The sequence below is a fragment of the Lithobates pipiens genome, unplaced genomic scaffold, assembly GCF_037356315.1.
Source record: "Lithobates pipiens isolate NorthernLeopardFrog02 unplaced genomic scaffold, aLitPip1_a1.2 Scaffold_16, whole genome shotgun sequence".
In the NCBI taxonomy this organism is placed as follows: Eukaryota; Metazoa; Chordata; class Amphibia; order Anura; family Ranidae; genus Lithobates; species Lithobates pipiens.
Genome location: NW_027507748.1, coordinates 536489109 through 536516073, shown reverse-complemented (window position 1 = coordinate 536516073; position 26965 = coordinate 536489109). Strand labels below are relative to the sequence as shown.

At 42.5% G+C, this 26965-nt stretch overlaps 1 protein-coding gene across 3 annotated transcripts in view; it reads right to left on the bottom strand.

The window, feature by feature from the left end:
* LRCH1 (leucine rich repeats and calponin homology domain containing 1) overlaps positions 1-26965 on the bottom strand; it is a 310046-nt gene that overhangs the window by 127015 nt on the left and 156066 nt on the right. For all 3 annotated transcript variants that reach the window (XM_077483249.1, XM_077483251.1, XM_077483250.1), the window contains exons 4-5: positions 13311-13416; positions 10372-10508 (exon numbers count right to left, since the gene is read on the bottom strand). In XM_077483249.1, the coding sequence (XP_077339375.1) occupies positions 10372-10508; positions 13311-13416 (243 nt within the window). The remainder of the gene's footprint in view (positions 1-10371; positions 10509-13310; positions 13417-26965) is intronic.

Genomic DNA, 26965 nt, shown 5'->3' with positions numbered 1-26965 from the left:
AAACATTATCCTAAAATTATTATGCATATTAGATTTATATTACCATAATATAAAAATTGCATACAAATAGGATCATAAACCAGATTAAAGTCCTCACATCCAACACTCACAAATAATTATACAATTTGATGGCCATAGGCAAAAATGCTTTCCTGTGTTGTGGTGCATTGTGGTTGTAACAATCTGTCACTAAAAGTACTGCTCAGACTGTATTGTGGAGGGGGTGGGAGGAGTTGTCCAAAATTGAATGTACCTTGGACAACATCCTCCTCTCTGACACTGTTGTTAAAGACTCCAACTCCTAACCAACATCATCACTGGCCTTGTGAATCAATTTATTCTGTTGGTTCTGAGTCTGTTGGTATCATCTACTGTTTCCCCAGCATGCCACTGCATACAGGAGAGTACTGGCCACCACACAGTCATAAAACAGCTTTAGCTTCATCCAGTAGATATCAAAAAAACGCCTCAAAAATAGGAGTCGGTTCAGTGTTCTTACGCCAGTCCAGTTTGTTATTTATGTGCTACCCCAGATACTTGTAACTCTCTACTACATCCACACCAACTCCTCGGATGAAAAAGGGGGTCACCGATGCCTTCCTCCTTCTCAAATCCACAACCAGCTCATTTGTCTTGGTGACATTTAGATACAGATGATTATCCTCACACCTTGTGACAGAGTTCTCCACCACAGTCCTATACTGAAGATGGTAAGGCTCCAGCTAAAACCAGTGGTATAGACAGTGAAGAGAAAGGGGGAGAGAGATATCTTCAAAGATCACAAGATCAAAAGACTCTGTACTCAGTGTTAAAAGCACCTACTGTGTGTTTATATTTTAAAGCAGGCATGCTGCCAAGATTCTACAGCAATAGTAAATAAAGAAAAAAGAATTTGAGATTTCTGTGCCTTTGTTGTGAACTTTGAAGACCATTTTCTTTATAATGAGCACAGCTACAGCAGTGATCAGATGCTTCTTCTGTAGCTCTTTTATTGCTTGTTCAGAATGTGCATTTTTTTGTTTGCATAGTTCAGGCACAGGTTCACTTTAAAGTGCAAGACAACTTTCCTTTGTTGGTCAAGTTCACCCTTTAAGTCCTTTGCACATAACAAGATATGGTACTGTGCCAGGTGACACGATTTTAACAGGCCCCATGCTGAGTAGAATCAAAACTCTAAACAACAGTCTTGTGTATCAAGAGGCAAATTTGAAGGAACGTCCTTTACAGGCACATAAATACCCATATAACTAAACAAATGAAAATACTATGGTTTTTTGAAAAAATGAATACATTACTTGTGTCCCCTCATATTCAAGACTTGTTTACAAACTTGGCCACTGAAACAATGAGCAAAATGTGTGTGTTTTTTTTTATTCTTAATGATAGTCGCTGTACAAAGTTTCCTTGTTCTTCTTGTAATAGAAAGTAGCAGTGGCTGCTGGGACTGGAATGTAAGCATTGCGTTCTAGCACACAGCATGGGATCATCCATTAAAATAGTCACCTTTAATTAGGACCACCATATGAAGCAGTATAGAAGCAATCTGATGCAAGTGCTGGGACTCCCACTGAAACTCTGTCTTCTACAATATGTATCACTGTGGGTACATGTTCTTCATCCTCACGTAACTAAGGGACCTTAATCCTACTGTAATTTTATCAAGGGAGATAGTCTAGAATTTTATTGACCTTAACCATTTTTTCTTTGTCTAAAGCAGTCTGTATATATACCAACTGTCATTAAAGATTGCCTACAGACAACTGTCTGATGTAGAATCTCAGATATACTCCTGTAAAGTGCTGAGGGGTTTAGACATAGTGGAGGGTAATTAAAGTGGCACAAGAACAATTCTTGTGCCACTCTTCTAAACTTAAAAAACAGAGCAGATGCAGCTACTAATTAATAAAAAGGGGTGCAAGCTCCTTTGTTAATTATGAGTATCTGCTCCCTGTTCTATGCTGTGTTTGGGTTGGACACAGAACAGAAAAGTACAGCGGCTTGATCGGATCCCTCTGTCCATTCCTGCCCCTCCACTTAGCTGAGTGCAGAAGGGAGGATAACGGCTGTACTGTTTTTTCTCGTACAAGGTCGGACCAGGTGAGAATCTGCAGTTTTCTTTACTGAAAAAAGCCGCAATCCCTTTGTTAATTAGGTTCAGACCCTGCACCAGTTACTAGGTCTATGGCATGGGTGTCACAGATAAACCTGAGACAAGCCTATCAGCATAGTTAATGTGGCACATGCCACAAACGCCACATTGCAATGGCACAGGAACCTTTGTAACAGATGAAATTGAGTCAATTTGTTCTTAGAATTGTATACATATTGGGGCGTGGCCTGCTGTGGACCGAGATGGCTGCCTGAAGTCCAAGCTCCACTCCACCGCCTGGATACCAGCAACCCGCAGCAACAATCCTTTCCCCAACTCATACCATCAGAGTGGGGAAAGAACAGGGACACACCAGGGCATGTTGAGGCAGCGGTATAATCCGCCCAAGCCTCGCTGATTGACGGACTACTACCCGCCGGCCGCCTCAATGCATAGGCCCCTGCACTTCTCCTCATGCTGTCCCCACGAACATGCTGAGCCATATGACAGCGCAGCACTCATCACAGGCTGCAAACTCTGCCTCTATGAGAGAAACTATGGACAGTCTCCCCCGGCCAGCAGACTCCCCAGGAGGGCTCAGCGCTGACAGAGGTAAGAAACTGGCTACCTCCCCTGCACACTCCCCAAACAAAGAGCCACACACTAAAAAGCAGCTAAGGTCCACTGTTGTGGCCGGGACACAAGGATCCCCCAATACCCCCTCCCTGGCTTCCATACCTGCTACAGATAACACTGTTTCAGAAGCAACACTAAAATCTATGCTCCTCACACTGCAGCAAGATTTACACAGGGAGCTTCAAATTTCTCCCAAACGCATGACAGAGTAGATTGCTTAGAGCAGGGATATGCAATTAGCGGACCTCCAGCTGTTGCAAAACTACAAGTCCCACCATGCCTCTGCCTCTGGGTGTCATGCTTGTGGCTGTCAGAGTCTTGCTATGCCTCATGGAACTTGTAGTTCTGCAACAGCTGGAGTTCTGCTAATTGCATACCCCTGGCTTAGAGGAATGCACAGATGCTCTAGAAGAAAATCTGCAAGATTACTCTAAAGCACATAACGAAATTCTGGACATGCAGGATCACCACACGGAAGAAATCCACCACATCAAAATGAAATTAGCTGATTTAGGAGACCATTCTAGACAGAATAAAATCAAATTCAGAGGCATACCTGAGTCGATCAAACCGAACTAAATAACTCCATACTTGCAACAACTCATATCAACCTTACTCCCACATCTCAACGCACGTGACATACTCATTGATCGAGCCCATAGAATTGCTAAACCATCACGACTCCCAGATGACATCCCTAGGGATGTTTTGGCCCGTACACATTTCTTCCAGGTCAAAGAACAAATACTCTCTGCCGCCAGGACCCTGAAAACCATGCCAGCCCCGTATGCTACCAGCAAGCTCTTCACTGACCTATCTCTGGCCACAATGGAAATGTGCAGGGCCTTCTCCTGTTACCTCTATTCTCCAAGAGAATTGTATACACATTTACAGTATCTCACAAAAGTGAGAACACCCCTCACGTTTATAAATATTTTATCTTTTCATGTGACAAATGGAGAAATTACATGTTTTTTTGTAATTCTTTTGTTTTTCAAAGACATCGGCATTAAACAGTCAAGGTATGCACTTGTAACAGATCACAGAATCAAGAGGCAAAAAAGGAGGTCACACAGCCAAGGTTATATAACAAGTCCAGCTCCGCACCTTACAGGTGGTCAGAAGAAAACATTATGATTTTGGAGGTAATTATCCATGTGCAGAGCTGAGGAGACCAACAGGTAACTAAGACATAGAATCATTAATAGCAAATCGGCATACACAAATAATGTGAAATAAAATATAACTTTTAATATAGTTTAAAAGGGAAAAATATGCGCTAACCGGTGATAAATGATTAACGAGGTACACATGACCTCAAATAAACACAATGTGCAACAATGTACAAAGGTATGTGAAAAAAAAATTGGGAGTATGTAAACTCCACCTGAAAAAAAACACTCAAAAGGTGATAAACATTGCCAGGTGCTGCAACTAAAAAACCTGAATATGGGGTTGATTGCAAGTGAAAAAGAGCTTCAATTGCACAACCTAGGTGAGGTTTAGTGAGATAATATAAATAAGTAAATCATCAAACATTATCAACAAATCATTAAATAATATAAGTGACAAATAGTGTCGTTCATCCCCTATGGGGAATTTTTTTTATTTTTTTAAATTACCCAATGACTGAATCCATAAATAAATAAACAGTGTCATGTGAATAAATTAAACAAATGTCCACAGCGTATGAACACACACTTATATGAATCAGTGGTGGCTATGGTTATAAGTCCATATGTTCTGGAGTGTCAAAGCAAAAAAGTTCAAAAGAATTCCTTCTCAAATGTTGGAAAATAAGCAAACTTTAACTGAACGGCAACAGTTTTTCTTTGCTCTATTTCTACTAATACAGCCTCCACATGTAATCCTGCAAGTGATATATGAAAATGATCAAATGGCCGCTTACCAGATCCAAGGATCAAATGGGCATATGTCAGAATAAACCCTCCACACCGAGCGATGTCCCACTCTCTTCCACAGCAAGGACGATCTGCTCTCCAATCAAAGGTGATCACTCTCCTGCTTCATGCTCAGCTGTTTTCCATCCACACTACTCGCCTGCTTCACTGGCTGTGAGTGCGCCAAAAAACTTTCTCCGTCCACCATATAGGGCAAAAAAAAAAACGTATATAGTGCAATAGGTTTTTAACACATCAAAGCCCACACATGGCCAACAACCAAACCAGACATACGGTACAGTTTGCATGAGCAACTGAGCATATAGAAGTTTATATCGATACACCGCTTTTTTTTTTTACCTTTTTTAAGAATAAACGTTTTTGTATGCGGCAGTGTTGCTGTGTTTTTTACATACCCCTTTGTTTGTTGGCCATGTGTGGGCTTTTTAATAAAGAAGCTTTGATGTGTTAAAAACCTATTGCACTATATACGTTTTTATTGCCGTATATGGTGGACGGAGAAAGTTTTTTGGCGCACTCACAGCCAGTGAAGCAGGCGAGTAGTGTGGATGGAAAACAGCTGAGCATGAAGCAGGAGAGTGATCACCTTTGATTGGAGAGCAGATCGTCCTTGCTGTGGAAGAGAGTGGGACATCGCTCGGTGTGGAGGGTTCATTCTGATATATGCCCATTTGATCCTTGGATCTGGTAAGCGGCCATTTGGTCATTTTCATATATCGCTTGCAGGATTACATGTGGAGGCTGTATTAGAAGAAATAGAGAAAAGAAAAACTGTTGCCGTTCAGTTAAAGTTTGCTTATTTATCCACCATTTGAGAAGGAATTCTTTGAAGTTTTTTGCTTTGACCCTGCAGAACATATGGACTTATAACCATAGCCACCACTGATTCATATAAGTGTGTGTTCATACGCTGTGGACATTTGTTTAAATTATTCACATAACACTGTTTATTTATGGATTCAGTCATTGGGTAATTTAAAAAAATAAAAAAAATAAAAAAAATTCCCCATAGGGGATGAACGACACTATTTGTCACTTATATTATTTACTGATTTGTTGATAATATTTGATGATTGATTTATTTATTTATATTATCTCACTAAACCTCACCTAGGTCACGCAATTAAAGCTCTTTTTCACTAAAATAGAACTTTTACAATATATCGGGAGACATGGCAACCCAATTGTCTGCTTAGTCCGGGAATGGGACCATGAGGGGAGCATGATGCATGCAAGGATTGCATCATGTCCGTATGATATAGCCCATTACCAAGTCAATGATACGTGGAAAGGGTGATTACCAGAAAAGAAGGGGGTTTGGGGATCAGACGTCCCTCGAGTACAAAAGAAAGGGAAGCAAGAGAAATAGAAAGGAAGTTTACAGGTAGGGCCTCTCGCCCAGGAAATAGGACTAGTTTCAGAAGGTCGGTCTGATTGCACCATCTCCTGAAGCTAGGCATCCGTGTATACAAAATGGTGCCAGGGTCTCCAGGTCTCACAGAAGGTCTCCTCCCAGTTGTGCAAGCTTGCAGTGAGATCCTCCATATCTCTCAGTTTTTACTTTAGCAAACTACAGGGATATGGAAGGGGGGGTCTCCGATCTCCAACAGAGGGGGATGCATGCCTTGGCCGCATTTAGAAACTGGATTGTAAGGGAGGCATTGCATTTCTTAATCAGTCTCTCAGAGAGATGAAGCAAGCAAGCCGCAGGGTTCCCCTCTAGATCAACATTTGTCAGGTGTTTGATTGTGCAGATCACCTCATGCCAAAAGGGCTCAATTTGGGACAATCCCAGAATATGTGCAGTATCATTCCCTCAGCATTGCCACACCACCAACATAAGCTGGGGACCTGAGGGAAAAACCGATGTAGAATGGTGGGAACTCTGTACCATCTGGTCAAGATCCTGTAACAGGTCTCCTGAACTCTAGTGGCTATGGAGGACTTTTGGGCAAAATTAAGCATCTTCTCCTTCTGAGAGTCATTGAATTGGATGCCCAGGTCTGCCTCCCATTTGGAAAGGAAGGGTTGAACAAACCCTTCCGTCGAGCGAGCCAAAGAGGCATAGATCATTTAAAGACTGTGGCGAATCAGCTCTCCCCCGGTGACAAATGTGTTCCAGCTCCGCAAGCTGTCATGATATGCCCGGGGTCGCAGACACCCACAAAGGAAGTTACTGAGCTGGGGACCACTCCAGAAATCCAACGGAGGATCCGCAGCAGCCACGCCAGAATTCAGCCATCGGGACCCACAAAGTCAAAGAGATGGAGCCATCCACTCGCAACCAACCTCCAGAACTTAGGGTTCCGAAGGCCAGGTGGAAATTCTGGGTTGCCCAGTATCGGCACCATAGGGGAGGGTAGTAGTGCCACTGAGGAGTGTTGGAAGGAATCCCTGGCTACAGATAGTGTGCTGCCCAGGGTAGTATGGCCAATGAGGGTCTTTGGTAAAGGTCAAGTGATCCACAGCCAGCTCTTGACTGTGTCAGTGGAGACTTCAACCTCCATGGCCACCCAGTGTTTGATCTCTGCGTGACAATGCCAATCCACCAGCCTAGTGAAATGCATCGCTCTCTGTAGTAGGCTTTTACAACTGGGAGGAACCCACCTAGGGAACACACTTAACCCCTTGATCGTCCCCTAGTCTTAACCCCATCCCTGCCAGAGACATTTATACAGTAAATTTTTACCTCCCACTGCTGTATAAATGTCAATGGTTCCAAAAAAGTTGCAAAAGTGTCCGATCTGTCCTCCGCAATGTCGCAGTCCCGATAAAAATTGCTGATTGCCGCCATTACTAGTTAACAAAAATAATAATAATAAAAATGCCCTAAATCTATCCCCTATTTTGTAGACACTATAACTTTTGCGTAAACCAATCAATATACACTTATTGTGATTTTTTTATTTTTATTTTTACCAAAAATATGTAGAATACATATTGGCCTAAATTGATGAAGAAATTATTTTTTTTTTAAATTTGGGATATTTATTATAGCAAAAAGTAAAAAATATTGTGATTTTTTTCATAATTATCGCTCTTCTTTTGTTTATAGTGCAAAAAATAAAAACCGCAGAGGTGATTAATTACCACCAAAAGAAAGCTCTATTTGTGGGGGAAAAAAAAGGGAAATTTTGTTTGGGCACAATGGCACACGAACATGCAATTGTCAGTTAAAACAACGCAGTGCCGTATAGCAAAAAAAGCCTGGTCAGGAAGGAGGTAAATTCTTCCGGGGATGAAATGGTTAATGTCTAAACTGCTGGCAACAAAAGTAAGTACACCCCTAAGTGAAAATGTCCAAATTGGGCCCAAAGTGTCAATATTGTGTGGCCACCATTATTTTCCAGCATTGCTTTAACCCTCTTGGGCATGGAGTTCACCAGAGCTACACAATGTTGCCACTGGAGTCCTCTTCCACTACTCCATGATGACATCACGGAGCTGGTGGATGTTAGATACCTTGCACTCCTCCACCTTCCATCTGAGGATGCCCCACAGATGCTCAATAGGGTTTAGATCTGGAGACTTGCTTGTCCAGTCCATCACCTATACCCTTCAGCTTCTTTAGCAAGGCAGTGGTTGTCTTGAAGGTGTGTTTGGAGTCGTTATGTTGGAATACTGCCCTGTGTCCCAGTCCCTGAAGAGAGGGGATTATGCTCTGCTTCACTATGTCACAGTACATGTTGGCATCCATGGCCCCCTCAATGAACTGTAGCTCTCCAGTACCAGCAGTACTCATGCAGCCCCAGACCGTGACACTCCCACCACTATATTTGACTGTAGGCAAAACACACTTGTCTTTGTACTCCTCAACTGGTTGCCATCATACATGATTGACACCATCTGAACCAAATAAGTTTATCTTGGTCTTGTCAGACCACAGGACATGGTTCCAGTAATCCATGTCCTTAGTCTGCTTGTCTTCAGCAAACTGTTTGCGGGATTTCTTGTGCATCATCTTTAGAAGAGGCTTCCTTCTGGGGTGACAGGCATGCAGACCAATTTGATGCCGTGTGCAGCGTATAGTCTGAGCACCAACAGGCTGACCCTCCACCCCTTCAACCTCTGCAGCAGTGCTGGCAGCATCATATGTCTATTTCACTGGTGCCTGATTAGAGTGGGGAATGATTAGAATCTGTCCAATTTTTATTGCTGTCTATGTGCCTATCAAGGAGGTTCACTCGATTTGTTCTGGCGACCATTTTACAGAAAAAGTAATGGAGGGAAAATCCAAAATTGCAGTTGTCCAAGACTGAGCGTCCCCTACCGTATTGTTTGCTCCATAAGATGCACTGTTGTCCCCCAAGAATATGGGGGAAAATGTTGCTGCGTCTTACGGAGTGAATATTGACCAGGCACCCCATGCCATATTAGTATTGGCAGAAGAGAGGCAGGAGCGCAGAGGACAGACATCCCAAGCCCAAGTAGCCAAATGGAGTACAGCCGTGGTGGCTGCTCAGGGCTGTTCTGGCTTCTGTCAGGCAGATGTGATGATGTCAGGTCAGGCTGCATTTATGGGACTGGGATGGCTGCATTTATGGGACTGGGAAGGCTGCATTCCTTTAGCACAGGTCAGGCCTCATTTATGAGATTTGTAAGGCTGCATTTCATTGGCACAGGTCAGGCTGCATTTATGGGACTGGTAAGGCTGCATTTCATGGGCACCGGTAAATATTTTAGTACACCATTTGGTTCAGAATATTTCTTTTCTTGTTTTCCTCCTCCAAAAACCTAGGTGCATCTTATGGTCAGGTGCGTCTTATGGAGCGAAAAATATAGTAATTTTCATAGATTTTCTCTAACTTCCTGTTGCATTTCTGGGATAGAATGTAAAGGGAAATGTCCCCAATAATACACAGACACCAAAAAAGTTTCTTATCCATCCCCACAGTGCCCCCATGGCACCCATTAGATTACCATGGACTTTTTGTAAGTGGGAACAGAAGCACACACAATCCCTCATACAATTCTCAATACTCGATACAACCAACAGGTCCACATTGCCAGATGGAGGACATGTCCTACAAGTGAATTTCAGTATTTCAAATTATTTGAATAAAGGTGCACTTTTAAGAGTTAGAGGCCACATTAGCAGAAACCTAAAGTACGTATGAATGCACACGTTGGATACTAATTGGTTATTTCAGCTTGTATACTACTGGTGTTTGAAACCACCATAGAGCTTTGTAAAGTTCTGGTGTTTGAAACTGTCTGAGCCCTTGTACACACGGTCGGACATTCTGACAACCAAATCCGTTGAATTTTGTCCGAATGATTTTGTCCGACGGATTTTGTCCGAAACTGTTGCATACACATGGTCGGACAAAGTTGTCTGAAAATCCGATTGTACGTAACGTGATGACGTTATTTCATTACGACGGGACTACGTTCAGGCTAGTAGCCAATAGCTTTGGTCTAGGAATTTGATCTGAGCATGTGTGGCACTTTGTCCGTCGGAGTAAGCTACACATGATCGGAGTATGTCCGATCGGAGCATGTTGTTGGAAAATTTTATAGACAAGTTGGAAAACTTGGTCCGTCGGATATTCCGACGGAAACAGTCGGATGGCGCCCATACACAGTCGGATTATCCAACAATAAGGTCCGATCGGACACATTCTATCGGAATCTCCAACCGTGTGTACAAGGGCTTAGAGCTAGCTTGGACAATTTAGATCAGTGCAACCAAATCTAAAAGATATAAGAAAGAAAGGAACTGACCTGTGCAGGAGGAGATTGTAGTGGGTTATTCTCCAAAACTAAAACTTGTAATTGCACCATTTTTCTAAAACAAAGTGGCAACATCAGCACTTTATTGCAGGAAATATCTAATTTTACCAAGGGAAGATCTACAATTTCTGTGAACACAAAGGAATATTTGGTTAGAACATTTGTAAGCAGACATCATTATGCCAGTAGAGTCAGATATTATATATCAGATTTTTAACTAGAATAAAAATCTTAGGTTGTAAACATCTGTATTGGATCAATTGTCTAAAAATCTTCAGACCTAGGGGTTCCTGGTCAGGTTTCTCCCAAAATTGAAAGTACTATGGCTAAAGTGATCAGTTCATGTAATTTCACCATAGACCTTTGAACAGTACATTTAATTAAAGCTAAGCACCAACATTTTCTCTAAGAATGCATTTTATATACAATGTAAGTAACATGAGTACCTAAACATATTTTTATATTTGCATGTCCTGCACAGCAGAATTCAAACACTGTTAGTGAAATATCATCTACTGCATTGTACAGTGTTGTCAACTTTAGAATTAACATAAAGTATTTGCCCCACACTGTCACACTTGCATGATTCAGATCTTCAAACACATTTTACACAATGATAACCCGACTAGATACAACATGGAGTTTTTAAATGATGATTTATTTATTAAGGGAAAAAAGCTATCCAAACCTGCCTGGCCCTATGTGAAAAAGGTATTGCCCCCTAAACCTAACAACTGGTATCACATTGCTCTGGAGCAATTTTGGCCCACTCTTCTTGGCAAATTATTTTAATTCAGCCACATTGGAGGGTTTTTAAACATGAATGACCTGCTTAAGGTCATGCCATAGTATCTCAATTGGATTTAACTGGGCCACTCCAAAACCTTAATTTTGTTTTGCTTTTTGACCATTCTGGACTTGCTGGTATGTTTCAGATCATTGTCCTGCTGCATAACCCAAGTGCACTTGAGGTAACAAACTGATAGCTGGACATTCTCCTTCAGGATTTTCTGGTAGAGTACAGAATTCATGGTTCCATCAATTATTCAAAATCGTCCAGGTCCTGATGCTGCAGAGCAGCCCCGAAACATTACCCTACCCCCACCATGTTTCACTGTTGGTACTATTTTTTTTTAATGAAATGCTGGTGTTAGTTTTGTAACAGCACACCTTACAAAAAGTTAAACTTTTGTCCCATCAGTCCACAGTATATTTTCCCAAAAGTCTTGGGGATAATCAAGATTTTTTTGGTAAATTTGGGATGAGACATTGTGTTATTTTTGGTCAGCAATTCTTATTGTTGAATCATGAAGACTGAATACAACTGAAGCAAGTGAGGCCTGCAGTTCTTTAGATGTTGTACTGGGTTCTTTTATGACCTTTCCGGATGAGTGGTCATTGTGCTCTTGCAGTAATTTTAGGAGGTCGGCCAAACCTGGGAAGGTTCATCACTGTTCCAAGTTTTCTCCATTTGTGGATAATGGCTGTCACAGTGGTTCGCTGGAGTCTCAAAGCCTTAGAAATAGCTTTGTAAACCCTTTCCAGAAGGATACATTTCAATTACTTTGTTTCTCATCGGCTCTTGAATTTCTTTAGATCAAGGTATGAGGTGTTGCTTTTTTTGATCTTTTAGTGTGCTTTACTTTGCCAGACAGCTTCAATTTAAGTAAGTTAGTGATTCAACAGGTCTGGCAGTAACCTGGCCTGGGTGTGGCAAGTGAAATTTAAATCTGCCTTCCAAAAAAATTTGGTTAATTACAGTTCACATGATTTAGCAAGAGGGGGGAAATTACTTTTTCTCATAGGGCCAGGCAGGTTTGGACAGCTTTTTTTTCCTTTATTAAATTAAAGCATCATTTTAAAACCGCATTTTGTATTTTACTGGAGTTTGTTGATCTGAATCATTTAAGTGTGACAAATATGAAAAAAAAAAATTAAAATCAGGAAGGGGGCAAATACTTTTCACAGCACTGTACACAGCATCAGACTCAGAAGCAAGTCTAACATGGTGCATTCAGGTAAAAAAATCTTGCATTTGAGATTAGCTTGGAATGCTTTTGAGAAGCATTTATTTTGACTTGCATTTATACACAAGAGAATAAACAATAATAATGCAATAGAATAAAAGCAAATGATCAAAACAAGCACAAAGCATGGCAAAAGCAACACTAAACGGAAGCATAGGTTGATGCAAATAAACATATACATTTGTGTAAATTCTGCATTGTATACATATTAAAAATTCTTCACAAATGCATATCAAAAGCAAAATTTAAATGACCATGTACACCAACCCTTACACTAACAGAAGAAAAGAGCAGAGAGTGAGCTGCATAATGACTTAATTGCCCTACTGCTTTTCCCTTTTTATCCATTCATAGCCTCAGATAATTTAGTCTGCACAAGATCACAGACCTGGCTGTGCCATCTACCAGAGGTCCCTGGATGAAGAAATTTTCAAGAAAAATATAATACATTGGCATCATCAATTATATAAATTATATTCCACAGCTGCACCAAATAAAACACAGCATGAGGATTAAACTAACCACAATTTCCTCTTCTGTTATTTTTGCTTTACATATCACCAAATCAGTGAGGAAGTCTGTGGTGATAAACAGCTTAATTTTATTTTAATGTTTGTAAGTTTATAAGTCAGATATCACTATAATAAGAGATTAAACATTACAATTCCCTACAATAAGCCTTATCTTAGCATCCTGTTCAAACTTTATGCCTGGTGCTTTCAAATAAAGCCTAGGTACCACAGTAAATAATATGTACCCTACCTGAAATGTAACCCTGTGGATATTGATGGTCATTTTCTTACACCACATGTTTCAAGTAATAAAATTTACCAATTCCCATTTATAGAAATGCATTCTATATAAGCACATATAACAAGACAAATCTCTTTCTTTGACACTGACCTTGAGGTAGAACTTTTAAATAATTTCTTCTTACATTTAATTCTCGCAGTGACTTCAAAAGGCCTATTTGCTGCGGTAAAGATGTTATTTCATTGCAGCTGATGTCCTATAAAATCACATACCATACATTTAGTTTCAGATGCCCTTATAAGATCACCCCCCCCCCATATTCTTTTACTTTTTTTTTTTTTACAGTTGTGTAAATATAGCAAAGTCAAGAAGATTAAAATACATCAACGTACAGCTTTAAAGGGTACCACAGCAATTCATAACCTACTATATCTTTTTTAATGATATTTTATCATAACATTATATATGGAGAAGTTTAATGAAGAATGCCTTTTTTTTTCCGGTTGACTATTCATGGCACCTTTATTAGGCTGCCATAATTTTTTCAGAATATTTTCAATAGATTTTAAATTAAAGAGTAATAAAATAAAAATAATGTTTCAATATACCAATATACCAACTTTGGCCTATATACTCTATGCATCTTTTATAGTTATTCCCTTTAATTAAAATAAACCTGTACTAAGAAATGTGTAGGCTACCAATACTGATCTTTAAATCTACCAATACTGAGGCAAAATGCCTGAATGTCTCTAGATTTTTATTACTTACAAAGTATGGATGCCGATAAATTATTATTACATTAGTATTTTAGAAAAGGTAAGCAACAGGAGCCTCCATATGTCTCCAAGTACATGATTACTTAAATACTGTCCAATGGCAGTAAAAATTGACAGTTTTAGTGCAGATTAACCATACAAAAGTGTTTTTATACATCACATGCCTGTAAGAGAGGGATCTCCTGCTGACAAGATAATGCATGTGGTGTATGTGTATATAGACACAGAATGCATTTCTTTATGTAGAGCATGTTTTTTTTAAAACATATGCGTTCACTCATTGCCTGTTGTATTTGTGATTAATTTTAAGGATGTGTAGCCATACATTCCATGCTATACGAGATGTGATGCAACACAGCTAAGTTCTGAAGTACCTTCTTTGCTTTAAGAGAAAACTGTCATACTGTAATACAATATGCTTAATTGTTCAACTACTAATGACTATTAGGGAAATGTACAGCTAAGTAACATAATATACAATCATAAGTTCATTTGTAAGGTTACAAAGGTTAAAATATCACAGATGCATGTTGAGGCTAGCTAGGGGACACATCTGCTGTATAGGGCTCTGGCCATATGCTGCCTATAGTATGATTTAACCTCTGTATCCGCTGATTATGCCTCTGGCTCTCCCAAGCAAAATAAAAAATGGCCTAATATTTTCTATGCTATTATAGAGTCTGGGGAAATAATATTACTTTGTCCCCAGAAATAACAAGAGTCTGCTCTTCCCCCCCCCCCTCCAGTCACACCATATTGGAATTCTTTATCTTGTCACTATAGCGAACTGTAATGCTTTCCCAGGGTACAGAGGTCATTCCACTGTATTTAACAAACAGTTATTATTTTTAAAGCTAAACTAAATATATACATAAACACCAAGTCTTTCTGTTATACATGCATTAAAAATCATTAAAACCAACCCCAGCCAAAACATAAAAATTGCTTATAACTAACTTCCATACATATTTGAATTTGTATAGATATAACCTGCACAGTAAGGCTATATAAAAATGTTACTGATTAGGCAAGGAACAAAAGTTTCTGCATAAATGATCAGTAAATACCGGTAGATCTGTTTTTCAGTCCAGTCATACAAAGAAAAAAATACAAAAAGGATAGGAGGATAGAAGCATTACAGAGGTATAAGGAATCAATTCTACCAACAGTGTTAAAGTGTATACCATATATATATATATATATATATATATATATATATATATATATATATATATATATATATTGTAAGGGATCTTCCCGGGGTAGGGTGTGTTTGGACACAGTTCACAGCAGACTTGGAATTTATAAAGCAGATCTTGGCGTTTATTCGTGGTACAAACAGTCCAGCAAACAAAATATACAGCAACACCGTGCTTTCTAAGTACAACAAAAATAAAAGTCCTAGCCCGGCTGGGCGCTTACTAACAGGTTCTGCTCACCTATCTGACACTTACAAACACAGCGTCTTTCGCCTGGATGTCGCAGGGTGAGTTTTAGCTCCAGCAGTGGCTGTGCTTGCAGCTTCCTTCAACACACAGATTGTTCATTCCCTGGCTGAGAGCAATCACCTGCAGACCCTGCAGAGCCTTTAGCTTCCCAGGCTAATTAGGATCAAAGCTCACCTGATCCCAAACCCAGAACTGGATCGGGGGATGTGGAATGACAGGTCCCTCTACCAAACCTACCTGCCATTCCATATAAACCCAGGCCCGGCAAAATTAAATAACAACTCAGCAGCATATCGCTGCTGAGAAACTGATCCATCCTGGATTTACCATCTCACACTGTGTAGCAACCTAGGTGAGATGTACACCCCCTCGATCACTTCTCCAGTGACATGTCTACATATCCCCCCCCTCTTTTTCAGACCGGAGGGCTGAGCCTTTTGTCCCCACAGACAACTTACCCTTGACAATGCGTCAGCATTTGCCTGTAATTTCCCTGGCCTGTGTTCCACAGTGAAATTAAAGTTTTGTAGGGAGAGAAACCATCTAGTCACTCTTGCATTTCTCTCCTTGTTTAACTTCATCCATGTTAGGGGGGCATGGTCTGTCACCAACTTGAATTTCCTGCCTAGCAAGTAATACTTTAACGATTCTAGGGCCCACTTTACTGCCAAACATTCTCGCTCCACAATGGCATAATTTTTCTCGGCCGGGGTTAGTTTTCTACTCAAGTACGTCACTGGATGCTCCTCACCATTCACTACTTGTGAGAGTACTGCACCTAAGCCTGTGTTAGAGGCATCTGTCTGGACCAGAAATTCTCGCCTGAAATCGGGGGTAACTAAGACAGGTGGTTGGCACAAGGCAGACTTAAGGCTTTGGAAAGCCTTCTCGGCCTCTGGGGTCCACGTGACCATTGCTGTCTTTCCGCCCTTTGTCAAGTCAGTTAGTGGAGCAGCAACTGAGGCAAAGTTCGGCACAAATCTACGGTAATACCCCGTAATACCCAGGAAAGCTCTAACCTGTTTCCTTGTCAGGGGTCTAGGCCAATTCTGTATTGCCTCAATTTTATTTAGCTGTGGCTTAATCAACCCTCTCCCAATAATGTAGCCTAGATATTTGGCCTCTTCTAGGGCTAGAGCACACTTCTCGGCATTTATGGTCAACCCCGCATCACTTATGGCATCCAACACGGCCTGTACCTTACAGAGGTGACTTTCCCAATCAGGGCTAAAAATGACCACATCATCGAGGTAGGCAGCTGAGTAATCACGATGTGGTCGCAGAATCAAGTCCATCAACCTCTGGAAAGTTGCAGGCGCTCCATGTAACCCGAATGGCATCACTACATACTGGAATAGCCCATCAGGGGTGGAGAATGCAGTTTTCTCTTTAGCCTCACCAGAAAGTGGAATCTGCCAGTAGCCCTTTGTGAGATCGAGGGTGGTTATGTACCTGGCGTTACCCAACTTCTCAATCAACTCATCTACCCTGGGCATAGGATACGCATCGAACTTGGAGATCTCATTCAACTTTCTGAAATCGTTACAGAACCTCCAAGTTCCATTGGGCTTTGGGATTAGCACAATTGGGCTGGACCATTCACTCTGTGACACCTCAATTACCCCCAGAGCAAGCATACGTTTTACCTCGGCAGATACGGCTTCCCTACGTGCCTCCGGTATCCTATAGGGCTTAAGGTTTACTCTGCTTCTAGGCTCAGTTTCAATGTGATGATGGATGAGGTGTGTACGCCCTGGGAGGTCAGAGAACTTGTTTTTGTTTTTCTGTAAAAATTCCTGAGCCTCCTGTTTCTGTGACACTGATAGAGTATCACCTACCTTGACTGGAGGGATTGGTTGTGACAAATTATTAACAGTATTTGTCGCCACCAAGGATTCCCTGTCTTTCCAGGGCTTGATCAAGTTTATGTGATAAACTTGGAAAGGCTTCCTTTTACCTGGTTGGTGCACCTTGTAGTTCACCTCACTGATCTTTTCAACAATTTCATAGGGACCTTGCCACTTCGCCAAGAATTTACTCTCAACAGTGGGGACTAGTATAAGGACCCTATCGCCTGGGTTGAATGTCCTGATTCTTGCGGACCGGTTGTAAATTCTACTTTGGGCCTCTTGAGCCCTCTGGAGGTGTTCCCTTACCAGGGGCATTACAGTGGCTATACGGTCCTGCATTTGTGCTACATGCTCAATAACACTCTTGTATGGGGTGGACTCATTCTCCCATGTCTCTTTTGCAATGTCCAGTAGACCCCTAGGGTGACGACCATAGACCAACTCGAATGGTGAGAACCCTGTGGACGCTTGGGGCACCTCCCTAATAGCAAACATGAGGTAGGGTAATAAATGATCCCAGTCACGACCATCTTTTGCCACCACTTTCTTCAACATATGTTTCAAAGTTTTATTAAATCTCTCCACCAATCCGTCCGTCTGGGGGTGGTATACAGAGGTACGGATGTGTGAGATTTTAAATAGTTTGCATAACTCCTTCATTACTTTCGACATAAATGGCGTACCTTGGTCAGTTAGGATTTCTTTGGGGATCCCAGTCCTAGAAAACATATAAAACAACTCACGTGCAATTGTTTTAGATGCAGTGTTTCTTAAGGGTACAGCCTCAGGATAGCGGGTCGCATAATCCATGACTACCAAAATATACTGGTGTCCTCTAGCTGACTTTATAATGGGACCCACTAAATCCATGGCAATACGCTCAAAAGGCACCTCTATAATAGGGAGTGAAACCAACGGACTGCGAAAATGTGACACTGGGGCACTAACCTGACATGTGGGGCACGACTCACAGTATTTTTTAATGTCATCATATATGGCCGGCCAAAAAAACCTCTGGAGAACCCTCTCTCGCGTTTTGTCAGTCCCCAAGTGTCCCCCAAGAACATGGTTATGTGCCATGTCAAGCACCTGACGCCGGTACGGCTTAGGTACCAGAAGCTGTTCCACAATCTCATCCTTATTGACTCTATAGAAAAGATCATTAGTCACCGAAAAATGTGGAAATCTTTTTTCAGCATCTGGTTCCTGAGGTACCCCGTTCATAACAGCAACCTGCTCTCTCGCATTTTTGAGAGTGGGGTCCTGTAATTGTGCAGCCCCAAAATTATCGCTAGACACCTCTAAGTCTAGTATATTTTGCTCAGTGGGAGGAGCCTCCTCCTCCCCAGCCAGGACCTGCAAAGGAAAACAATCATTTTCATCCTGTACCCTTTTATCATTCACAGTGGACAAGGCAACCACCTTAGAGGTATCCTCACTCCTTTTGGGGATTTTCCTTTTTTCCCAGAGAGCCCAGAATAATGGAAAATCGCGCCCCAATATTACATTATGCATGAGGTTTTTAACCACACCCACTTCATATTGTACGGTGCCTTGTTCAGTCTCGACTTTAGCCAGCACTATAGGGTACACTTTTGTATCACCATGTATACACACAACGCTCATATGCTTTTTAGACTCTAAGTCCCCAGTCACCAGGCTAGCATGCACCAAGGTTACAAGGCTTCCTGAGTCCATTAACGCTTTAACAGGAAAGTCATTGATTGTGATGTCGCAGATTTGCGGTTCAGTCTCTAGTCCAGGAACTGCAGCACAAGATGGTTCCGCAAATAGCGACTGACGCCGGCTAGCGTCACATTCCATGGGTTCAGAGGTAAGAGGGCAATGGGCCGACACGTGTCCCGCCTCATGGCATCTCCAACACTGGATAGGGCCTGGTCTCTTTGGCAAGGAGTCCTTTTCAGAGCCCCTTAGCCACCCGGGACCATCACCAGTCTTTTGTCCCTGAGACACCACTTGAGCCCTTTTCCCTCCATCAGCACCCCTCCACACTCCCCCAATAGATGGAAGTCTCTTACCAGCTGACGGCACAGATCTGGCACTCCGGGGAGGTGAAGATGCTGCAGGAACATCACGGAGGTAGTCCTCAGTCGCCTGGAACCTCTCCACAAGGTTGACAAGTTCGTTTGCATTCTTAGGATCACCTTGTCCCACCCAGCGTTGCAGGTCAGTAGGAAGCGCTCGGAGGTAGCGATCCATCACGACCTTCTCTAGGATTTGTGCAGGAGTAAAAGTGTCTGGCTCCAACCACTTTCTTGCCAAATGGATTAGGTCATACATCTGGGACCTCGCTGATTTGTCCAGACTGTAGCTCCAGTTGCGTACCCTCCGGGCACGGACTGCAGTAGTAACTCCTAGTCGGGCAAGTATCTCCTCTTTTAGCCGAGTATAGTCCTTAACCTCTTGCTCACTGAGGTCATAGTAGGCCTTTTGAGGTTCACCTGTTAAATAGGGCGCAATTACCTCTGCCCACTCAGCGGCTGGTAACTTCTCTCGCTCAGCCACGCGCTCAAATACTGTTAGATAGGCTTCAACATCGTCCTCAGCAGTCATCTTTTGCAGCGCTTTCTGCACAGTCCTTCTCCCAAAAAAAATCTCTGGAGCGGCTCCCATCACTGTGGGTGGTTTAGCAACCACAGGCGCCTCTCGAATTGCTATCAGGTGCTCGATAAGTTGTTGTTGTGCAGCCATGGACTGTTCATGTCGTTGCTGTTGTTGCAAACTCACTTGCATAAACTGCTTCAGCATCTCCTCCATGTTGCTGGACTGTTCTTGGAGTGTAGTTGCAGCTTTCACCCAAGACATAAGCAGCTGTAGCCAAGTCTGTCCACACCGTTGCCCCTAGCAACCGTGTTGCCCGCTACCTCCACCAATTGTAAGGGATCTTCCCGGGGTAGGGTGTGTTTGGACACAGTTCACAGCAGACTTGGAATTTATAAAGCAGATCTTGGCGTTTATTCGTGGTACAAACAGTCCAGCAAACAAAATATACAGCAACACCGTGCTTTCTAAGTACAACAAAAATAAAAGTCCTAGCCCGGCTGGGCGCTTACTAACAGGTTCTGCTCACCTATCTGACACTTACAAACACAGCGTCTTTCGCCTGGATGTCGCAGGGTGAGTTTTAGCTCCAGCAGTGGCTGTGCTTGCAGCTTCCTTCAACACACAGATTGTTCATTCCCTGGCTGAGAGAAATCACCTGCAGACCCTGCAGAGCCTTTAGCTTCCCAGGCTAATTAGGATCAAAGCTCACCTGATCCCAAACCCAGAACTGGATCGGGGGATGTGGAATGACAGGTCCCTCTACCAAACCTACCTGCCATTCCATATAAACCCAGGCCCGGCAAAATTAAATAACAACTCAGCAGCATATCGCTGCTGAGAAACTGATCCATCCTGGATTTACCATCTCACACTGTGTAGCAACCTAGGTGAGATGTACACCCCCTCGATCACTTCTCCAGTGACATGTCTACAATATATATATATATATATACACACATACACAGTGCCTTGCGAAAGTATTCGGCCCCCTTGAACTTTTCAACCTTTTGCCACATTTCAGGCTTCAAACATAAAGATATAAATTTTTTTTTTTTTGTGAAGAATCACCAACAAGTGGGACACAATTGTGAAGTGGAACGAAATCTATTGGATATTTTAAACTTTTTTAGCAAATAAAAAACTGAAAAGTGGTGCGTGCAAAATTATTCGGCCCCTTTACTTTCAGTAAAGCAAACTCACTCCAGAAGTTCAGCGAGGATCTCTGAATGATCCAATGTTGTCCTAAATGACTGATGGTGATAAATAGAATCCACCGGTGTGTAATCAAGTCTCTGTATAAATGCACCTGCTCTGCGATAGTCTCAGGGTTCTGTTGAAAGCGCAGAGAGCATCATGAAGACCAAGGAACACACCAGGCAGGTCCGTAATACTGTTGTGGATAAGTTTAAAGCTGGATTTGGATACAAAAAGATTTCCCAAGCTTTAAACATCCCAAGGAGCACTGTGCAAGCGATCATTTTGAAATGGAAGGAGTATCAGACCACTACAAATCTACCAAGACCTGGCCGTCCCTCTAAACTTTCAGCTCAGACAAGGAGAAGACTGATCAGAGATGCAGCCAAGAGGCCCATGATCACTCTGGATGAACTGCAGAGAACTACAGCTGAGGTGGGAGAGTCTGTCCATAGGACAACAATCAGTCGTACACTGCACAAATATGGCCTTTATGGAAGAGTGGCAAGAAGAAAGCCATTTCTCAAAGATATCCATAAAAAGTCTTGTCTAAAGTTTACCACAAGCCACCTGGGAGACACACCAAACATGTGGAAGAAGGTGCTCTGGTCAGATGAAACCAAAATCCAACTTTTTGCCCACAATGCAAAACGATATGTTTGGCGTAAAAAACAACACAGCTCATCACCCTCAACACACCATCCCCACTGTCAAACATGGTGGTGGCAGCATCATGGTTTGGGCCTGCTTTTCTTCAGCAGGGACAGGGAAGATGGTTAAAATTGAGGAGAAGATGGATGCAGCCAAATACAGGACCATTCTGGATGAAAACCTGTTGGAGTCTGCAAAAGACCTGAAACTGGGACGGAGATTTATCTTCCAACAAGACAATGATCCCAAACATACAGCAAAATCTACAAAGGAATGGTTCACAAATAAACGTATCCAGGTGTTAGAATAGCCAAGTCAAAGTCCAGACCTGAATCCAATCGAGAATCTGTGGAAAGAGCTGAAAACTGCTGTTCACAAACGCTCTCCATCCAACCTCACTGAGCTCGAGCTGTTTTGCAAGGAAGAATGGGCAAGAATTTCAGTCTCTCGACGTGCAAAACTGATAGAGACATACCCCAAGCGACTTGCAGCTGTAATCGCAGCAAAAGGTGGCTCTACAAAGTATTAACGCAAGGGGGCCGAATAATTTTGCACACCCCACTTTTCATTTTTTTATTAGTTAAAAAAGTTTAAAAAATCCAATAGATTTCGTTCAACTTCACAATTGTGTCCCACTTGTTGGTGATTCTTCACAAAAAATAAAAATGTATATCTTTATGTTTGAAGCCTGAAATGTGGCAAAAGGTTGAAAAGTTCAATGGGGCCGAATACTTTCGCAAGGCACTGTATATATAAACCCCTAGCTCCTATTTAAGAAGACAAAAGGCACTACTATCTTAGATCATCCAGTGGGCAGCCGATGAAGATAATGGCTCTGTCATGCTTATCGGGCGTTACCCTCCTCAGGAGACCAAGTAATAGGCGTTACTATTCAGCTGACAGGTTTGCTTGTTAGTAAGGCTCGGTTCACACAGGGGCGGCACGACTTGCAGCGTGACTCACAGACGCGACCTGCAAACGACTTCAGCGGCGACTTGCAAAACGACTTCTGTATAGAAGTCAATGCAAGTTGCCTGAAGTCGCCCCAAAAGTAGTACAGGAACCTTTTTTCTAAGTCGGAGCGACTTGAGTCGCTCCTATTAGAACGGTTCCATAGTACAGAACGGGGCGCGACTTGTCAGGCGGCAAAGTCGCCTGGACAAGTCGCCCCTGTGTGAACTGAGCCTTAGGAGGTTGTAATTGAACAAATGAGGCTGGTGTCCCAATTTGGAAAAGAAGCAATTGAGAAGGCAAGTACGAAAGGAGAGATGAAGAAAAAGAAGATATGAGGGGAGGCGCGGGGCTGTAGTCACTCCATCATGGCTTACTGGATTTTGTAAAAATATTTCCTTGATCCTATCTTGAAACGCCAATGAAAAACGAAACAGAGACCATAAAGTCCACTTTCTTCTAAACTGTTCTTTCCTATCATTTTCCTGTGACAGCTGACATTCGAGGTTCCGACTGGAGTCAAATTTGTTCACCCAGGGGAGGTGTGATTTTCATTTTCCAATACTTTCCAATTTTCCAATACTGGGGTATGACCATCCTGGATGCCACTAGAACGTGTCCAATGACATCTTTTTTTGTGGATTTAATGGGTCCAGGAATCATGGAGAGGGGTGCTAATGTAGGGGAATGTGAAATCTATGAGTCGCCATAAGCTGACAACAAATATTGAGGATTTGCAACCAAAATAACTGGATGTTGGCCACATTCCCACCAAATGTGGAGCATAGTGCCTTTAAAGGTGTCTGGAACTATACGGTCAAACTGGTGGAGAATGGAGGGGCACCTGTACCACCTGGTTATGAGTTTGGACCCTTTTTCCTGTCTTTTGGTCGCTAATGTAGATCAGTTTTTTAATGCATAAAAATGGTTCTTTTTGTCAATGGTATACAATGTGTTTATGTATGTCCTCAGATGCATACTTTTGGTTACGGATTTGAACACAGTGCATGTTTACGCACCTGTGTAAATGTTTCTATTGAAAACAATGAAGCTGTGCTCAGATCTGTAAAGAAATGTAATGTAACTGCATTGTATTCATGACAATGTTATTGAGTCCTAAGACTCATTCTGAGACACAGAGTCAAAGTCTAAGCCCGTTAAAGCCAGCTGCATTACACAGTGTTGTCAGGGCCAGTTCATACCACATGCAGTCCAGTGCGCTTTTTTTTTCTGCATCAAAAATCCATGGAAAGTAGGTTAAATGTTTTTTAATGGCATAGTTCACATCAGTGCGGTCGGTTCCAGAGTGTTCCAATTCCAGAAAAAAAGTGCACTGAACTGTACTGAAATGCATTAAAAATTATCAAAAATGCACCGGAACGCACATAACCACTTGCTAGAATTACATCACTTACAGTTTACTCGGGAGCCAACGGCGCCAGTTTTCAAAAGTATTAAAAAAACGGCGATCTTGACGTTTTGAATACTTTGAACTGCGGTTTGGGGTCATTGCCTATTACTGTCACAAGGTAAAGTGCAAAAAATAAAAAAATAAAATAAAAATACTTAACCACTTACTTACTGGGCACTTAAACCCCCCTCAGTCCCAGACCAATTTTCAGCTTTCAGCGCTGATGCACTTTGAATGACAATTGCGCGGGCATACAACACTGTACCCAAATGAAATTTTTATCATTTTTTTCCCACAAATAGAGCTTTCTTTTGGTGGTATTTAGTTACAGCTCGGAGTTTTATTTTTTGCTAAACAAACAAAAAAAGATGCAAAAAAAAAAAAATCATGTTTTAATAGTTTGTTATAAAATTTTGCAAACGGGTCATTTTTCTCCTTCATTGAAGTGCGCTGATTAGGCGGCACTGATAGGCTGCACTGGTGGGCACTGATGGGCTGCATTGGTGGCCACTGATAGGCTGCACTGGTGGGTACTGATAGGCATAGTTAAGGCGGCACTAATAGGCACAGATAAGGCGGCACCGATGGGCACAGATAAGGCGGCACTGATGGGCAAAGATGGGCACAGATAAGATGGCACAGATGGGTGGCATGGATGGGTGGCACGGATGGGTGGCACGGATGGGCACCACTGATAGATAGGACTGATGGGCACTGATAGGTGGCACTGATAGGTGGCTCTGATAGGTGGCACTGCTGGGCACTGATGGGCGGCACTGCTGGGCACTGATGGGCGGCACTGGGGTGCAGCACCTTTGAGGCAGATTGTGGGCACTGCTGGGTGGCACTGTGGGTGGCACTGTGGGCACTGCTGGGTGGCACTGTGGGCACTGCTGGGTGGCACTATGGGCACTGCTGGGTGGCACTGACGGGGGGCACTTACTTTTATTAAGTGGGGCACTGCAGGGGGCAGGTGGGCACTGTCAGGGGGCAGGTGGTCGCTAGCAGGGCTGGCCGTGATTGGGACTGATGTCCCGATCACGGCCGCCGGTGATCGGGTTTTTTTTTTTCTCCTCGCGCTGTCAGCACGAGGAGGAATAATAGCCGATTACCGGCTCCGTTATATCACATGATCAGCTGTCATTGGCTGACAGCTGATCACGTGATAAGGGGTCGGGATCGACCCCTTGCACGGATCGGTGATCAGGCGAGTCTCAGGGGGCGCGCAGGGCGCTCGTACACGGGACGACGTCAATAGACGTCGTCCCGGAAAAGGAGATCCGCGCTGTAGCCGTCAATTGACTATAGCGCGGATCTCAAGTGGTTAAAGCGCCCCATCCCTCCGTGCTTGTGCTCAGAAGTGAACACATGCGCAAGCCCTGCCCGCAAATGTAAACAGTGTTCAAACCACACATGTGGGGTATCGCCACAATCGTTAAGAGCAAGAACAATAATTCTAGCACAGGACCTCCTCTGTAGCTCTAATCGGGTAACCGTTCAAATTTTTTTAAGAGTGGACTATGGAGGTTTTTAGGTACTGTCGTTTGTTGCCATTCCACAAGTGTGAGAAATTTTAAAGCAAGACATGTTAGGTATCTATTTGTTTTTTTTGTTAGCCAGTTCAAGACCAAGTCTATTTCGGACACTTGTTGTTTAAGTTGAAATCAATATTTTTTGCTAGAATATTACATTACGTTACTTAGAACCCCCAAGTATTATATATAAATTTTTTGCAAATAATCTAGAGAATACATGGAGGTTGTTGCGATATTTTATGTCACACGGTATTTGTGCAGCGGTCTTTCAAACGAATTTTTTTGGAAAAAACACACTTTACTGAATTTAAAAAACAAAATTGTAAAGTTAAAGTGGAGTTCCACCCTTAAAAAAAAAAAAAATGTAATTTATGTGCATTAAAAAAAAAAACATTTGGACATTTTTTTTTTTTAGTCGCCTCTAAATTCCTGTTGCACCTGGGCTCTTAACATCAATTCCCTCGGTGCAGGAAGGGAGATCAGCTCTGCTCCCTCCCTCTTGTTAATAATCTGGGACACGTCACAGGTCCCAGATGATTGTGTGGCCAATCAAGGTGCGCGGCGCCGATCGCGCATGTGCAGTGGGTTCCTGGCTGTGAAGCCACAGCCGGGCAGGCACAGTTACAAAGCCGGCGCTGACGAGCTGAGGGGAAGACTAGTGGGGCTTTGATTTCCCCGCATCATTGGACCCTGGGACAGGTAAGTGTCCGATTATTAAGTCAGCAGCAGGAGTATTTGTAGCTGCTGACTTTTAATTTTTTTTATTTAGTTTTTTTAAGCGGAACACTGCTTTAACCCAATAATTTTGTATAATGTGAAAGAGGATGTTACACTAAGTAAACAGATACCTAATATGTTGCGCTTTAATATTGCACGCACTCGTGGAATGTCGACAAACTACGGTACTTAAAAATCAGAGGAGGTCTTTTGCTAGAAATATTGCTCTCACTCTAACGATCGCGGTGATACCTCACATGTGTGATTTAAACACTGCTCACATTAGTGGACGCGACTTACATATGCGTTTTCTTTGGGGCAAGAGCACGCGGGGACGGGGGCGCTTTAAAAAAATAAAAAATCATTATTAATTTTTATATTATTTTCGATATTTTATTATTTTTACACTGTTCCTTCCAAAAACAAATCTGATTGCTGTCTTTTATTGCTGTCACAAGGAATGTAACCTTGTGACAGTAATGCCGTGTACACATGATCAAACTGTCCGGCGGACCAGATTCTGGACAATCCGCCCGTGTGTGGGCTCCGACTGACTTTTTTACCCAAAAGTCCGGCGGAATGTGAGTCCGGTGGACAATCCGGCCGTGTGTGTGTGCTAGTCCGCCGTACTTTTGAAATGAACTTTTGGAAAGTCCATTCATTTTGAACGCGGCTCCAGGTAGCCGGGACTAGCGCAGAGATTG